Consider the following 17,082-nt stretch of genomic DNA (forward strand, 5'->3'; position numbering starts at 1 on the left):
TGACTTTGTGTTAATTTAGACAACAAAACTGTACATTCATGATATTAAAACAAATACAATATGTGATTAGTGAATAAGTACAGCACAATTCCTACTGGAATGCCACTGGCTTCACATTGAAAGAACATATATAATCCAGTCTTTCTTTGAAGTACTATACACCATACACTATTACTATATTACTAATCAATAAGGTTTATTGTGGTATATTTTAGACAAAAAAGATACTGCTGATATCGATTCAATTGCCATCTGTGAGTTGACTGTCTCTCATATGTGATGATGAAACCTGAAAGGATGTCTCTCTTCACATGTTTGCTTTCTTTTTTTAAACTGTTATTTGGATGTAATGTAAGACATCACACCAATGAAAGGATGCAGTAACAATGCATCACTAATAGCTTAACCTCATTGTTCATTTATACTTTTAACTCCGGTGGCTAATTGAGCGTTTGTTTGGATCTGATGTGATTATTGGTGTGATATTTCTCAGCTCATCTTAGTCATGCCCCATGGGATCATTCCCCTTTCAATAATGTATGTGGCTTACACCTTTGACATAGTCTAGTACTTACTCAGGGTGTAAAATTATCCAATTGTCAAATGGCTAGTGAATATTAAAATTTTTATCAGCCATTGTTTTGATGATGATTGGCCACTTACATATTTTACTAGCATTTGACTCATGCTAATTTTGCACCCTGTTACTGTACGATATTTACTGAGAGTGAGCTGTGAAAATATAACACTGTGCAGTCATGCATGCCATATTTTGCATACAGTGGAATGCACTATTTGTTGTAAGACTGACACCCTCCATAAATAATGTGCCAAATGCCAGCTTTTACAGTCTAAATATTATTTTAGTGGTACATTTCTGGAAAGGATAATTATCTTAACATTAAAAAAAGGAGGCTAAATGTCTGCCTGCATTGAATGAATATAGGCTAAAAGAGGAGTGAAATGTCACCCTTTATTTTCTCTCTGTTGTTTTTCTGTTTTGGAGGCCTTTTTTCTTTGGGAAGATGAGACATGATGCTCCACCGGCTCTTCTCGATCTCTACATTCATGCTCACAAATCACTGAATTGCTCTCTGAATTTTTGCCAAAAACAAGAAAAGAAAAAGAAACCATCATTTTTCATTAGTACATTGTAAATAAAATATTCCATTACTAAGGATAGATTCATTATTTAATGCTGAAAAAAAAGACCTTATGTTCTAATCAATGTTCTAACGCCCCTGACCAGAGGGGTTGTTAGTCAAAACAAAAGAGAACATAAAGTTATAAAGTAAGAGGTTTGCTGCCATAAAACGTACCCTTATGAGAGTGGTTCTTTACTAATGACATTAATTCATTTATAGAATAACATGTTTTGGACATTATGAAAGCCAAATAACATGTAAACATGTAACATTACACAGCACATCAGTGACGAAACCAGCAGGCTAAGTACAGCGAGAGGATTTCCGCTTCAGTTGTCAACTGAAGCGGAACTCCTCTCAGCTGTACTTTAACACGTCAGCTGTACACGCCGGACACAATTACACGTAACACACGCGGCATTTCCTGGCTGTCCTGTGTTGATTTACCCTGATGTAACCTGTTCATAAAGTCAAACGGTATTTACTTTCTCATCTTTGTCGCCTTAAATAAAGAGGCAGCAGTACTCGTGTGAACAATCATAGAGTCAGATCGATTTCGCTTTGATTGGTTCAATAATTCAGCCGTTTGATTTCTTCTCTTTACATTGGCATGTTGTTGCTCTCACTATCATCATCACCAGGTACGCATGCTCTCATACTGTGTGTTTCATCTCACGCATGTCCTTTGTATTTTCTCTAATTTGCTCTTGATTAATAAACCTTTGATGTAGTCAATGTTAAGCTGGCAGCTGTTAACTTTAGGTGACGTCACTTCATTGATTATCGATTATCGTTGCCCTCAATCAGACTGTTTCAGCAGGTGTGGACATTGTGTTGGTTATCTAAGTTTGTCTATTATTCTTGTCTAAAGTATATAAACTACAAAGTGTTAGAAATGATGGGCCCTTCAATTTGGGTCAATATAATTCTGGCATTTTCACATTAATTTTAAGAAACTTATTTTCTTTTTCTTTTTTTCAAAATGGTTACATGTTGTCTGCCTGTAGGTGCTCCATTCCTCACTGTGTTACACAGACTGGCCTGCAGCGTGTGTACACAGTATTCACTGTACGTATTCAAGGAACCAGTCAAAGAAGAATGTTATCACTGTGACTCTGCAGGTAGTCAGCAGTCACTTAAACCTCTTTCTGTTTCAAGACCTCCATTTCATCTTCCCCTGCAGATTTGCTGAGGGCACAGCACGCTTGATGCCCACTGCTCCAACATGGAGCACCCAGATTTGATCACGCACAAGAACGGGCGGCAGAGGAAGCCGCTGGGTGTCTCTCTCCCTCCTGGAAACATGAGGGACAGTGACAGGGGAGACACGAGCACCTCTGAGCCAGAGGTAGACGATGAAGCAGAGGGTCTTATTAGAAGATCGGACTCAGAGGACAGGAGGCATCGCAGAGTCCAGCCTGGGGTTCGGGGCGAGTTGGGGAACATATTGCTCCTTCTGTTCCTCTATGTGCTGCAGGGGATTCCTTTAGGACTGGCAGGGAGCATCCCCCTGATCTTACAGAGTAGGAGTGTCAGCTACAAAGACCAGGCCTTCTTCAGCTTTGTCTTCTGGCCATTTAGTCTCAAGCTTCTTTGGGCACCCCTGGTGGATGCGCTTTACTTCAGCAGGTTTGGCAGAAGGTAAGAATGACATATGTACACTGCTTTTGTCAATGATTTAGTCTGTATGGACAATTTGTCTTTACACTATGTATTTGTTTCCCCTGATCCTCTAAATGCCACTCTCTGTCCCCCACCTGCTTCCACAGAAAGTCATGGCTGGTGCCCACACAGTACCTGCTGGGTCTCTTCATGCTCTACCTTTCTGTAACAGTTAACTCATTGCTGCAGAGTGAGGAAGGTCCAAATGTGGCGATGCTTACCGCAGTCTTCTTTATGCTAGCCTTTTTGGCAGCAACGCAGGTAGGCTTCCACAAACACTGTGACACTTTCAGAAAGAGAAATTCATTCAGCTAGAGAGATGGTTTCACTCCAGTCACCTCATGGCTCTTCTCTCTCTGCCTCAAAAAAGGACATCGCTGTGGATGGCTGGGCTCTGACTATGTTGTCCAGACAGAATGTGGGCTACGCATCTACGTGCAACTCTGTGGGCCAGACAGCTGGATACTTCCTGGGGAATGTGCTCTTTTTGGCTCTGGAGTCAGCTGACTTCTGCAATAAATACCTCAGAATAGAGCCCAAGGACACGGGCATTGTCACCTTGTCAGGTATAAGTGAACCCCCCCCGCCAACCATTCCTTTTGCTGTACTTTTTGGGGCAGTTTGATCTGTTTCTGAGAGTGCATCAAATCAAATTTGAAATGTGTGCATTATAACTCCAAAATTAAACTATTTTATTTCCAATTCTTTCTCTTCTTCAACTGCAGACTTCTTGTTTTTTTGGGGAATGGTGTTCCTGGTTTCCACAACGCTGGTAGCCATCTTTAAAAGGGAGAATGAGCATAGTAGAGGGAGGAGGAGAGTCCAGGAGGAGACAAAGGGTGTCACAGAAACCTATAGTTTGCTGTTCTCTATCATCAAGATGCCCACAGTCTTCACCTTTTGCACCCTGCTTCTCACAGCTAAAGTACGTAACCATTACTTGATAAGTATTTGGTTTACCTTTTGAAATACAAACTTTGAAAGTGATACCATTAACATGAACATCCTGTGTGTTTCAGATTGGCTTCTCTGCAGCAGATGCAGTGACAGGTCTGAAGCTGGTGGAGGCCGGAGTTCCCAAGGAGCAGTTGGCATTGCTGGCAGTGCCCATGGTGCCTCTTCAGATCCTTCTACCAGTGGTCATCAGTAAATACACAGCGGGGCCCAGACCTCTGGATGTGTTCTACAAGGCGTACCCTTTTAGGTAGACAAACACACACACACACACACACACACACACACACACACACACACACACACACACACACACACACTGGATGAACTCAAAGCTAACACAAAGTGCTGCTGTGTGGTTGCAGGTTGATCATAGGACTGGAGTACGCTCTGCTGGTGTTGTGGACTCCCAGTGTAAAACAAGACGGGGGGTTCCCTGTTTACTACTATGGCATAGTGCTGCTGAGCTACGCAGTGCATCAGGTTTGGAATTTCTGTTATTCTCTTCACTATCTTGATTTTTCCGAGCATATTTATTCCATGCAACAGGATTTTAGCAACATACAGACAGTGCCAAACTGCCTGAAAGAAAGACTATTTAACCCTCGGTACTTCTTATCAGAATGTGTCTTGAAGATATGCTAATGGGTGTTTGTTACTGCTTCATTTTTAAGTATAATGTCCAGTTTATTACAGCTGCTCAGTCTTAAACAGGTACATATGGGCCAACTTGTATTGAGAGGATTTTCTATTTCCTCTTATCAAAGTGCATCTTTGATACTTAAAAATGTGAGCCTTTTCTCTTTTACATATGAGGAAGATTAAGCTGTGATCTGTTTGTTTTACAGTAGTGTTTTTGAAGTTTTTAACACATGAGACATGACATGTTTTTTGAACCAAGGAATAGTTGATTTATTGCAGGTTTTGTTCTCCATCTCAGACTATGGCCACCAGATTATTAGAATCAGTAAATCCACCAAATGAATATCTCAAGTGATAAGAATGAAGTGTGAAATTCACGGCAAGTTTGAGAATTATGGAGCTTTAACAGAAGATTTCTCATGTTTCTGGCACGCAGGTGGCTTTGTACAGTATGTATGTGGCTTGCATGGCCTTCCATGCCAAAGTGAGCGACCCCATCATTGGCGGAACCTACATGACGCTGCTGAACACGGTTACTAACCTAGGAGGGAACTGGCCCTCCACCTTGGCTCTGTGGATGGTGGATCCACTGACCTCAAAGGAGTGCCAGGGAGCCGTCGGGCAAAGCTGTGGCTCCCCAGAGGAGGCGGGGGTAAGTGAGGACAAGCGTGAAGGAGTGTGTGCCAGATTGAATCACCTAGAAAACATAAACTAACTTTTTTTTTGTCCCTGTTCCCATCTCCAGCTGTGCGTCAAGGAGGGCGGAGCGTGCGTGACAACACTGGACGGCTACTACGTGGAGTCGGTGGTGTGCGTCGTGATTGGCCTAGCCTGGTGGGTATGGTTAGGGAAGAAAATGAGGAGGCTGCAGGAAGAGAGCCCCTCTGCATGGAGGTGCAGAGTTAATCAATGAGGACGCTCTTATCATCACCACACGACTCCTTTTTCTTGCATCTCTGCATATTCTGCTCCAAACACAGCTGAGTGCTGGACATACTGTATCTCCATCCTCATCCATCCAGTCCCGCTTTAGCTGCTGCATTCAGAAAACACTTGCTCTGTTTCATTTCTGTCACCTCAGAAAACATAACTACGAAGAAATATAATATCTTTGTCTTCTGTGGAAGTAAAAAGTCCCTCTCATCATCACTGCTGACTGTAACAGTGTCCTTCGGAAAACTGAAACAACCATTCATATTAGCTAAGAACTTCTGTAGGAAATATTAACTGTTTTTTTTAATCTTTTGAAACCATACTCTGCTGCTATAAATAGCACCACCAAACCAGAGATGGGTCAAATAGCACTTTCAAATTATTTGTTTGTTTAAACCTGCACGGATGGCAGATGGTTGAGTTTGTTGCATTTGATCACCTAAAGACAAAAATGGCAGCAAAAGGAGAAGAAAAAAAACCCTTGAAATTTGAGCCCTCTAATATCCAGAAATCATGTAAATTGATTTGTAGTAAATTAAACACTGTACATTCATTCTCACCCTCCTGGCCAGTTATTTACTCTTTATTATTCTATAATAAAGGACGCCAAAAGGAAAAGATGTAAAAAGTAAAAATGCTTGTCTCTGTAATAACAATATTTTCAGGTGTTGTAACAGAGGTACTTATACAGTATATAATAGAGTATATAATCCCTATTTACATTTACTGTGTATGTAAGAATTACTTTCAGGGTGAGATATTTTGTTGTCTTGCCTCCGACTATTAAAACTGCCCCAAAGCTGTTCTACTCACTGTCTGCTAATCCAGGTTAAAACTGGTTTGAAGGTAAACGTTCACTGCTGTTTGACTCACACACATTTGACTGAATCAATGTTCTTTTTAAAAAATGATTATTTAAATGTGTGTTTTTTTCTTTTTCATTTTAAGTCTTGTGCCTTGTTTAGTTTGAATTTGAAGACATCCAACAAACATTCAAAGTTCGTTTCCGTTGTACTGAAATAATTGAGTTACAAAACTTTACGATACCTTGAAAATGCAACAGATACATTTGATGAGTAACACTGTAATTCGGTAATACAGTTTGTTAATATTTGGTAACATATTATAGTTTTGTAGATGACATAAAACAGCATCATTACTTCAGTTATTTCTCTCTTTTTTTTTTTTTTTTTTACAGAGTACAGAGTACAAAGCTTAGTTCACATTCCTTATAAAGACTTCAATTTGCACAGCATGCTTAGAAAACTTCAGCAGTGGTTGAATTAACTGATACATTTCCTATTTGTTTTTACAGATGGTTCCTTTAAATCTGATCAGTTATACCCGTTACAGGACCAATTCAGACCTTAAATAGCAACATAGCTCAGTGCAGCTTTTCACTTTCTGGATATAAAAGGGGTCTGGAAGAGAAGTTATTTTTAAGTTGCAAGAAGAAAAACTACTCCTGATAACTTACTTTATGTTGTGTGGAATCTCCTATTTATTATATTCCAAAGTTTTATAGATGCTTTATTTTTTTGTTTTATTACAGGAGCTATAATTTAGCCACTTAAACATCCACAAAGCCAGTTGTGATCTGTGTTCTGAGTGGGACATTAACCACCACTGGAGGTTTTTAGCTACATTGATCTACTTTCAGGTTTCAAAACAATGATCACTACATATAGAGTACATGTAGATAGTTGATTTGGGGACTTTAAGTGGCCTGTAAAAAAAAAAAATACATTGATTTATTTGCCCGCAACAAAATTCAGATCGCGGACCAACAGCTTTGGTGAGACACTTGATAAATAAAATCCCGGTTTGTGTTTTTCATATTGTACATATTTAGTGTTGCAGTGTTTTCTCTAAAGCCAGCATCGAAGATTGAACTACTCTGTTAAATGTTAACATTGAAATATACAATCAGGGTTCATGTCAATCATTCTGATTTCATGTTCACGAGGATGAGACAAATTTTAACTAATGTTCAGATTTCTTACTGTGTGGACCACAGGTCAACCGTACTTTGGATTATTGTAGTAGAGGTTACTTTCCTTTTTAAGTGCACAGAGGTCTCTTGTACTGTACATTAAACACACACCATGAGCAGCTTCTTCACTTCATACTACCTGATGTTGCTGTGATGTGTAGTACGCCTTTTGATTTGTGCCTCATTTCTGTAATATGACAAAACTTCATCCTGAGACCTTTTTCTAAATTAAAAGGACACCATGGTTGAACTTGATTTTCTTTGACAAATACAACAGTAGATGTATTAAATTCAGCAACAGGTGCATTTGTTTTTATATTTTCGCCTGGAGTTTTAGATTACTTCTTTTATGTAGTTTTTTTTTTTTTTTTTTTATTTGCACAATTTTTGTTTACAAGGATTCCAATTACCAAAATCAGGAAAGAAGACGACAGCACAGGGCAATGTGGTACAGTGAGAAATTACATATGTCCGCAGCTCCATGATGTTCTGATGATGAACGTGATTTCATAGGATGTAATATTGAGATTTGAAACAAATCTTGTATGTAATAAAAACAATATGCACACTTCTGAAGTCAGTGTTTTCTCCAAGTGGAAATATCACACACACAGAAGACAATGACACGTTTTGTATTTTTTGAAATTTTATTATAATTTTTCTTGCTTTTCAGGAATTTTAAAAATTCCCTTCTAAACAAGTGAGCGCTGATGCAAGAGGCTGTAAATGTTGCCCCAAGTTTCTGGAGCATTAAACCCCACAACTGCAGACGGTGTCCAGATCAACTGGCGACACAGTCTCCATTATGAATTCACTCCGGGGGTAAGACGGGGTCTGATGTCCCAGCGCCACCACCAGGGCCTGCAGTCTCCTAGGTGGCCAGAGGAAGAAGTGTGTGTTTGTGTGTGTGTGTGTGTGAGGAGGTGAAACACACAGAGCAGCACTGAGATCTGGGTTTTGGGTGTTGATGGGAGAGTGAGTCACGCTATCATTTCATCAAGCTGAATTATGTCTAGTGATGTGTCAACTAATCCAGTGATACATCCCTAATGGGGCTTCTCCATTATACAGTTCTAGAATTACTCGGCTCGACTCGACTCAGGTTTTTTTGCTTTTCCATTAGGGATAGTGGCTGAAGAGCAGATAATTGAAGGATGGACCCCACATCAAATAAGCCATTCCACAAGTCATCCACGACACTAATGCGACCAAAGAATGTAAAAAGTCAACACTGCTTTTAATTTACACTCTTGATTCCTCATCGTTGTATAGCACAGTTAATGCATCTGTTTTGTAAAACATTGTAAGACATAAAGCTATATATCGGAACCTCTGCTTATCCGCTGCTCACAATAATTCATTTGATCTTTTTTCAATAATAAATCTAACTTATATCATTTCATTCAGAGCCAGGAAGTGTTTGTTGTCTAAGAAGAAGTACTGTCAAAATCTCCAAATGGAAGCGATTTCCTTCCTGGCGCTCATTCAAATAGCACAAAGCATTTTGGATGTTGTCTCGTACAATAGACCAACTGCATTTTAGGGTAAATCGTTTGCACACTGTGTGATACATTATTGCCTCTGATTTCCAGGTCGCACAAAGGCTGTAGCTCCTCAAAAGATTCCAGTCCTACTAGTCCAGTTCAGCAAGGGAGGGGGGTCAGAGGACAAAAGGTCATGAGACCTGAGGTGTCATGGTGAGATGGTGATGTAGCATTTAAACCGCAGCACGCTGGAGTCCCGGACCCACGCACAAACTCCAGGCTGTGACAGTATATGTAGTGTGCAGATGTGCAATTTTTGATTTTCATTGTCTCTAGCATTCATATGTTTTTGCTTTGTTTCTTAAAAAATATCAACAAAAAAAGAAAAGAGTCAAGAAATAAACTCTCCTAAAGAGGTGTGGTGGGTCATAGGTTCATACGTAGATGTTCGGGCCGTTTCGCCACTACGGGATACGCTTGCTGCTTCATCTGAGCCAGGTTGACCCCGGCAGGCTGGCGGATGGGAAGAGGGGCCGAGGCCTCGGAGCTGGTCGTTATGTCCATCTGCTCTGGGGTGGACAGCTCCATGGCCTGGTCCTGAGGAGACTGGAGGAGACTCGGTCCTCCACCGGGGAGGAGGGCGCTTCGGGTCCAGCAGTCCCCTGTTGAGAACTTGACGGGGCTGAAAGGAGACGGGGGGCGATTTAAGGCATTTGTAGCAATAAGCAACTTGGCAGGAGTCTTTTTTTTAATATTTTCCAGTGACCAAGAATTGAGATTCCGGGAGAACAGAATTCTCAGTTTTAACGATTAACGTGCATGATGAGGAAACTCAAGATAATTATTGTCATGACAACATGTACGGTAATCTTAGTATGTGGCCCTGAGGCTGCCAAACATTTCTGTATTCTGCACAGAACACATGAAGTCAAAACATCCACTGGGGCTTCTGTAGTGTTCTTTTCTTAGTAAAGGAAGAATTTAACTGTACATGGAAACGTGTCTTTAATTTTGCATATTACAATTATACGTAGCCCTGAGAGGTAAGTGAGAAAAAAATTTGGTTGATGGATGTTCTGAATCTGATCAAAATAGTTTTCTCTCCTGTGTTTATGACTATTAAAATGCAACTATTTTTTTGACAATTATGGGATAATTTTGAACTTCAGCCTTTTGTTGCTGAAATAAGTATTACATTACACAACAAACACTTAAAAATGATTGTGGGGGGGGAGAAATCACATGTTTCACTGATGAAAAGAAAGGAACTTAGATTATTCTTGCAAAACCTTTTTTCACATACAAAGGAGAGAAAAATGGATCATCAGAATTTTTTTCCCTCACTCCTCTCTCAGAGCCTCCGTACAATAAATGCTTTGACTTATTTTCTTGGTCTCAGACTGAAACGCAACATTTTGAATTGGGAAATAAACTTCAACACTTAACAAAACTTGAACAAAGCCTAAAACTTGAAAAACTTAGAACTTAAGTGAGGCTTGGTTTTTCCACCACAGACGTGATTGTCTCGGAGGCGCTTGCTGCGGTCCGGCTGACGTACCTGAGAGGTGTTCTCGGGCTGCCTACGAACCGTCGAGGTGAGCGGATTTTTGGCTCAAATGAGAACTTTTCTTTGATGTTTTCCAGGACTGACGGAGCAACATATGTGAAACCCTGCAACAGCACAGAGGAAACATTAGAGGGAAACACACCTGATTAAAACAAATATGTCTTTGAGTGTTACAACAGAATAGTGATTGAAGTTCAATGAAACATCAGAAATTAATTATGGCTAAAATGCAGATGTAAAACCGGGCTTTGGCATCTTTTTTTTTTAAACTTGAACATTTTGGACTGTGCTGATCAGGAGTCACTGTCTATTTGAAATATCTAATGAACTGTTCAAGTTACCAGGAAGGCTTGATTGGCACTCTCACTAAGGGTTGAGTCATCTGGACTGTCCACGGGTGTCTGACTGGTAAATTTCGAGTCAAACTGACTCACGTCATCGGCTGATTGCTGCAAAGGTGGAGAGAAGACACACACAGGTGAGGACCGAGGCGCAGCAACATGAGTAGACGTGTCAGCTAACAGGATGGAGGTGTGAAACAAGAGAAGGCCTGGGTTTGATTACTGAGTTAGTTTCATCTTGTGAAGGGAGGAAACAACAGTTAAACCACACTTGAATTAAAGCTAATAAAAGTAGCATCCACTTTAGAATTCCATGTGGTCTAGACCTCTGATACTTACCAGGAAGGGTTTGAAAGGAGGTTCCACTTTTCGAGCCAGCAAATCCTCCCAGTTGATGTGTCGGAAGAAGGGATGAGCCTATGTGATGTGACACAAAAACAGCTGTTAGGTATCTGATATAAAAGCAGTAGTAGAGCCGGTGTTATGTATCCGTGCATTCAGCCTCGCATTGGCAAATTCATATCCTCACCTGCACCTCCGTGGCATCTCCTGCTCCCGCTCCCAGCCGCGACGAAGCGTTTCTCTTCAGTAACTACATGACCAGAAGTCACGTTAGAATAATAAAGACACACTTTAACCTAAATAACTGTAACTGTAACCCTGAGAAAACAGAAACGGAAAAACAGACAGCTGATACCCGTTTAAGGAGATCTCTGGCTTCTTGTGTGAGGTAGGGTGGGAGGCTGAGCTTGCACTTCAAGATCTTGTCGATGGTCTTTTTTCGGTTTTCGCCAGTGAACGGTGGCTACGGTGGGAAAAGAGAAAAAGGGGTCACTCAAACACTGCAATCTCATGACTCATATGTTATATGATTTTAAGCAGGATTGTTTAGATGTACGTAAAAATGACAAACTGACCGCTCCTGTGAGCATGTCATACATCAGAGCGCCCAAACTCCACCAGTCCACTGCTCTGTTGTGTCCGCTTCTCATTAAGATCTCCGGCGCCCTGAGAGCAAGTGTGAGGGAGCATATTTGGATGTAAGCGTATTATACTAGTGAGTGAAGGCATGAGGAAGAACACAAGAGTATGACTTACATGTATTCGATGGTACCGCAGAAAGTGTGGGTGACTGTGCCGTCGTGAATGGACTCCTTACACAGCCCGAAGTCTGTCAGCTTTACGTGGCCTGGAAGGAAATGTACAAAGCTGTTTTTTGGATGTTGTTTTTTTTTTTGTTAAGAAAAAAGAATATCAGAAGTTAAATGTTGATTTCTTCTCATTTACACGCACGCACGCACCTTGACTGTTGAGCATGATGTTCTCAGGCTTTAGGTCTCTGTAGATGATGCCCTTCTGGTGCAGATGGCCCAGAGCCATGGAGATCTCTGCCAGGTAGAAACTACAGACAAAGTAAATATTTCATAAAATACTGCCAGCTGCAAATTGAACTGCGTCACACACGATATCTTTGGTAGCAGCTACATAACAGCATATTACAAAAACCCACCAGGCTGTGTCTTCCATGAAGATGCCCTCCCTCTCCAGCTGCATGAACAGCTCTCCTCCTGCACACATCAAAACATGTTGCACACTATTAACATGGGTGGTGATGTCTCTGCTTTCTAAAGGTTGAGCCGTGTAAATGACCCTGACATGTGAAAGTAAGTTACAGCGTGTGTTTATATCATCTATGTTCTACTTAGACGAGCATTATGTTTTAACATGATTAGAAATGTTTAATATAATAATATATACGATTTCACACTGTCTCTGAGTGTGGTTTCGCACCAGTTGACACATTTCTCGTACTGACCGCTCAGGTACTCCAGGATGAGGTACAGCTTCCCTCCCGTCTGGAAGGCATAGATGAGATCCACGATGAAGGGATGCTTCACCTCTTCCAGGATGTTCCTCTCCGCCTTGGTGTGGGCTGTGTCCTTGGCGTTGCGTACAATCATAGCCTGGCGTCCCCAACCGCACAAAACATATCACCATAAGTTAAGTAGCAAGGATTCCACTAAGAGCAGTACAATTGATTCTAACTAACTCATAGTAGTAAATGCAACACTAAAGCTTAACAAGGTTTAAGCCTTCTATGCTTTGAAATGCACATTTGTATTCATTTTCTATAATGCTGCTTTGTATGTGCATGGACAGTCCCCTTCTGTTCCTTCCCCTCCTCTCTGCTGCTGTTGCTGCTGCTGTTTATATTTGCTAACCTCTTCTGTCAGAAAGCTAAAGAGCAGCCTGTCAGCACCAGTGTCATCTCAGCTTTGAGTACTGGGACAACGACAACAGACGGAGCTCTAACAGGCAGACAGAGGCTGTGACAAGCCCTTTGGTTCAAGGGTGAATTGAGAAAATGCAATACAAGCTGAATGACAAACGAGGTCCAGGGAGTCTTAACACTATCGCTGATTTGTGTGTTTTACACAAAATGTCTCAGAAATTGTAATAGCGTGGAAGTTTGTAACTGTTTTAAACTGTTACTGGCATTGGACCGCAGCATAACTTGGGCCTGTGTTTATCAAGCTTTTCAGAGTCCTGTTATTTATGAGCGTCACTATACACACACAAAGTAATGATCAAAGTTCTCATTTAAGAGTCAATGGCATTAACGTTTCATTGCACTAAGTACTATAAAGAGAAATAAATAATGATGACTTCCTGTCGTGTTGTCTCAGTAGTTCCAATGTGCAATCAACACATTGGAACTACTGACAAGTCAATTTAGCAATAATGTGAAGCAAGACATCAAACTGAATTACAAAAAACAGTATGTTGTCACTTATTTTACAAGCTAACTTAATTAAAAATATGCTTTAATCTAAACTGACTAAAAATGACACACTATTTGCAGTTCAAGTTTAAATGGTATGAGGTGAATTAATGGCTACCGCTGCTGTTAAGTCCTAAATCATCACAGTAATGGCTGTAATTTTCCGTAAGATTAAATTGTTATTTTTCTCTGTAAATGGATCTTGGACAAAACCTGTATACATCTAAATTCCAATGATATCTTTTAAAAAGTTTGTTATTTAAAATCAAATATTGCACATGTTATATTGCCACAGCTCTAAGAACCTACACTGTCTATTTGTCTTATCACTGTTCAACTGCTGGGAACGGTGAACAGGTCAGAACAACTCAGCAACTCTCCTGAATTCTGCCACAGACAGGAGTTATTTCCTCAGATAAGACTGATGATGAACTGCTTTCACTTTGAAACGATAACGTAGGACCACCTATGTGTCACTCTGAGAATTTTCGGGCAAGTTAAGACTGATTTCTAACCCTGAGATGTGTCATAAATATGGGCCCCCGGCCTTAATCCCAAAATTACCAGTGCTGCACATAAATGCCTGCCGCTGTGCGATTGAGACGACTGGCTGAAAGCTGGCAGGTCTTCAGCTTGTCACTGGGGTCATTTTAGCCAATCAAGCAGGAAGCAGTATGAATATCAAGGGGAATCTAATGGAGCTGAGGCAGAGTGCTTCAAGGCTGCAGCAGAGCAACGCAGATGGCAATCTACCAACTAGAAGTGAAATCTTACCCCACCACTGGATTCAAGGACAGCCAATATTCACAGACAGAAGCGCCATAATGTTTAGTTGTAATAACAAGCGTGCAATGATGTTCACATGATACGAAACAGGAAGCAGCTGTGAATCGCTCTTAATTGATTGTGTATGAAGTGAATAAAGTACCTTTTTTAAAACTTTCATGGCAAATATTTTGCCAGAAGCAGCGCCGACAACTTTCCGAACTTGAAAAACCTGCACAGAGAGGAGAGTAAATTACATGTTTGTCAAATGGAGAGTTGGAAGAAATACGATTCTCATGGCTTGCCGCTTCTTGGGCACCACCATTACCTTTCCATAACCGCCTTTCCCTAAAACCCGCAGCAGCTCAAAGCACTCAGGTCTGATGTTCTCTGTCCCCTGGTTGACGTTGTCCTCTGATATCTCAATCTTCTCACAGTCATCCATGTTGCTGCAAACACACATTGGATACATGCTCACACTTCATCAATCACAAAAAAAAATGTACGTAAAGCACACAAGCACAGACGCATTCTATACTTACAATTCAAATCCAGTACACTGGTCCATGATGTCATTGCATTGCGCCTGTGAGGAAAACATGACATGAGCACATGTCTTTAAGTGTTCAATACTGGCTCAGACTTTGATTTACTTTTCTCTTCCTTACATTTTTTTACATTCTTCATTCTAAGCACCTTTCTGTGTTTCCTTTCATGTGTATTTCAGCACTGTATATCTGTTACCTAACTAATGTAATAGTAAAGCATTTATAATAATGAACAAATTGTTGTAAAAATTCTAATGACTGTGGTTAAATGATAACAAGCTAAATACAATCTAAATGACATTTACTCTGAGGTGACATTCTAATACTGTATAATAGTATTGCACACATATATCCTCTTTTCTGATAAATTCAACTAAATATATCCCTGTTCTGACAGCTGTGATGTGATACTGACAAACATGAGCTGCTGTGGAGCAATAGTTGCTAAATCCATGCAACATGCACATCAACATGATGCAAGACAGTTTGCAAAAAGCTGAAAAGATGTTAAAAGTCCTGTGTCCTGTGTAAATACAGAGGTCTTAAAGTGGTCTCAGATTTTGGACCCTTCTGTATATACATGTATGTGTTGGTTATTCTATGGTTGTAGAATATACAGTCTATGGTTAGTGCGTGTGATTGGATATTGAAATGACTGTATCAATCTCAATGTAATCTCCTGTAATAGCAGATGATTATGGCTTTGATCATAAAAAATATGATATAACATCATCATCATCATCCTTATTATTATTATTGTTGTGATAAAAGTTATTCTAAAGAACTGTTTACTTTCTTATATTTCATTAAACTGGACTGGACATTATATGTTACATTTAACCTCCACTGATAATTTCATTTTTTACTGAAAATGTTATTTTCTATAAACAGATTTTTAATTTGAAAATGTTTCCTTTAATTTTACAGCGACTTTGTTTGTTTCATTATTATTATGACCGTACTTTCGTTCTATTGTCATTCTTTTGTGTTGTGTTTTTGGAGTAAACAAAAAGACACATTCTCTGTATGCTGCATACTTACTAAATAAACACACAAAATAGATGTTACTTGTTATATATATATTAAATGCACAGCAGTGTGGTGCGTTTAAACTCAGTGCACACACGCACGCATACACACACGCTCTCTCTGTGACAGTCCTGCCAAAATAAACTGTTGCACACGGAGCCACATTTATCTCTGCAGCTCTTTTTTCTTAAAGCCAAGTAAGGCTTTGTTTACACAGCCCGGACATGACAGCGCTGTGTTTTTAACCACGGCAGCGTTAACAAATTAATCAGCAGCTACCGTGGAGAGAAAGCAACAGAGAAGCAGTGACAGCTGAGTAATGATCGCAGCAGGCTGCGCTGCCTGAAAAGGCCTGAGAGCTCCAGCTGCAGGAGCAGAGCAGGCCTGCAGCCTCGCAGCTCGCTGCCGTGCACACACACTTTCTGCCGGGACAACTTCATGTACCTCCTCGTTCTCATCGTCGGAGACATTTTCCTCCGGCTGGTCCAAATCAATGTCAAACACTCCAGCCATGGCGGCGCTTCACTCGAATCGCTATGTCACAGACCGCAGGATAGCAGGCAGGCGTCCCCCGCACCTCATGGACAAACACACACCGCCGCCATAACCGGCTACTACACTGAGCATGCGCACTGCAGCGCTCAGAGAAAGGGGCGGTAACTTGGAGGATCTGATTTCTATGGGATTAAATCTGGGTCATTATAATTGAAAAAACCTCTCAAGCATAAAACTGGAGTAAACTGAAATAATTAAGGCGAAATTAGATTACATAATTATAAATATATACTATAAGACAAAAAATATTTATTTTCAGTTTCAGTTCAAAACTTTTCAGTTTCAGTTCTGACACAAATAGTGTACAGGGTTGAGTCCCCATGGCTAGTTACTTTTGAAGGGACTGGTCACCTGGACATTTATCACAATAAACTAATACTAGTGTCACAAAACAATAACAGTGCACATTGCATTCCTTACAATTTAAACAATTAACACATTTTCCCTTTTTATTTCCATTCTCATTAAGAATGCATATATATGCTTTTAAACCCACTTTTACAGCTCATAATCATTTTGAAAAGCTAACATCACCATACGTTGTTCCAGATCCTGACCCCTCATCAAAACAAAACGGCCTGAATCCAATATGACATATCTAACTCATCTATGCTCTGTTAACACCTGTATATAACACATAATACTGTACTTAAGTACAATACATTAATACATGTGTTAGTTA

At 40.3% G+C, this 17,082-nt stretch overlaps 2 protein-coding genes across 4 annotated transcripts; one reads left to right on the forward strand and one right to left on the reverse strand.

Moving 5' to 3' along the window:
- Positions 1-1,558: 1,558 nt before the first annotated feature.
- On the forward strand, positions 1,559-6,514 carry slc33a1 (solute carrier family 33 member 1). Of its 3 annotated transcripts, none has more exons than XM_053321257.1 (10): positions 1,559-1,622; positions 2,153-2,213; positions 2,329-2,786; positions 2,915-3,068; positions 3,178-3,373; positions 3,533-3,732; positions 3,827-4,011; positions 4,127-4,244; positions 4,840-5,055; positions 5,149-6,514. In XM_053321257.1, exons 3-10 carry the CDS (start codon positions 2,371-2,373, stop codon positions 5,314-5,316), a joined length of 1,653 nt encoding a protein of 550 aa, XP_053177232.1. In that variant the 5' UTR covers positions 1,559-1,622; positions 2,153-2,213; positions 2,329-2,370; the 3' UTR covers positions 5,317-6,514. The 3 variants fall into 3 exon arrangements, with proteins under 3 accessions (XP_053177232.1, XP_053177233.1, XP_053177231.1); XM_053321256.1 differs by having other exon boundaries at positions 1,569-1,786; XM_053321258.1 differs by lacking the exon at positions 2,153-2,213 and having other exon boundaries at positions 1,560-1,622.
- Positions 6,515-7,886: 1,372 nt separating this feature from the next.
- Positions 7,887-16,442, reverse strand: rps6kb1b (ribosomal protein S6 kinase b, polypeptide 1b). Its single transcript, XM_053320863.1, has 15 exons — positions 16,290-16,442; positions 14,811-14,854; positions 14,597-14,717; positions 14,432-14,500; positions 12,538-12,685; positions 12,232-12,289; positions 12,023-12,123; positions 11,820-11,910; positions 11,639-11,729; positions 11,419-11,526; positions 11,251-11,313; positions 11,061-11,138; positions 10,722-10,829; positions 10,372-10,484; positions 7,887-9,495 (listed from the first exon to the last, which is right to left on the reverse strand). The coding sequence occupies exons 1-15, from the start codon at positions 16,356-16,358 to the stop codon at positions 9,240-9,242; spliced, it is 1,518 nt and encodes a 505-aa protein (XP_053176838.1). The 5' UTR covers positions 16,359-16,442; the 3' UTR covers positions 7,887-9,239.
- Between the last annotated feature and the right edge of the window lie 640 nt (positions 16,443-17,082).

The sequence above is a fragment of the Scomber japonicus genome, chromosome 6 (assembly GCF_027409825.1).
Source record: "Scomber japonicus isolate fScoJap1 chromosome 6, fScoJap1.pri, whole genome shotgun sequence".
Classification (NCBI taxonomy): domain Eukaryota; kingdom Metazoa; phylum Chordata; class Actinopteri; order Scombriformes; family Scombridae; genus Scomber; species Scomber japonicus.

Excerpts from the sequence above, each read along its gene's own strand:
- slc33a1 (XM_053321257.1), top strand. The coding sequence starts at position 2,371 with ATGGAGCACCCAGATTTGATCACGCACAAGAACGGGCGGCAGAGGAAG. Across the intron at positions 2,787-2,914 it reads TTCAGCAGGTTTGGCAGAAG|AAAGTCATGGCTGGTGCCCA; the intron begins GTAAGAATGACA and ends CTGCTTCCACAG. Across the intron at positions 3,374-3,532 it reads GGGCATTGTCACCTTGTCAG|ACTTCTTGTTTTTTTGGGGA; the intron begins GTATAAGTGAAC and ends CTTCAACTGCAG.
- rps6kb1b (XM_053320863.1), bottom strand. The coding sequence starts at position 16,358 with ATGGCTGGAGTGTTTGACATTGATTTGGACCAGCCGGAGGAAAATGTC. Across the intron at positions 11,139-11,250 it reads GAGATGCCACGGAGGTGCAG|GCTCATCCCTTCTTCCGACA; the intron begins GTGAGGATATGA and ends CACATCACATAG. Across the intron at positions 9,496-10,371 it reads AGCCCGAGAACACCTCTCAG|CCCCGTCAAGTTCTCAACAG; the intron begins GTACGTCAGCCG and ends GTCTCCTTTCAG.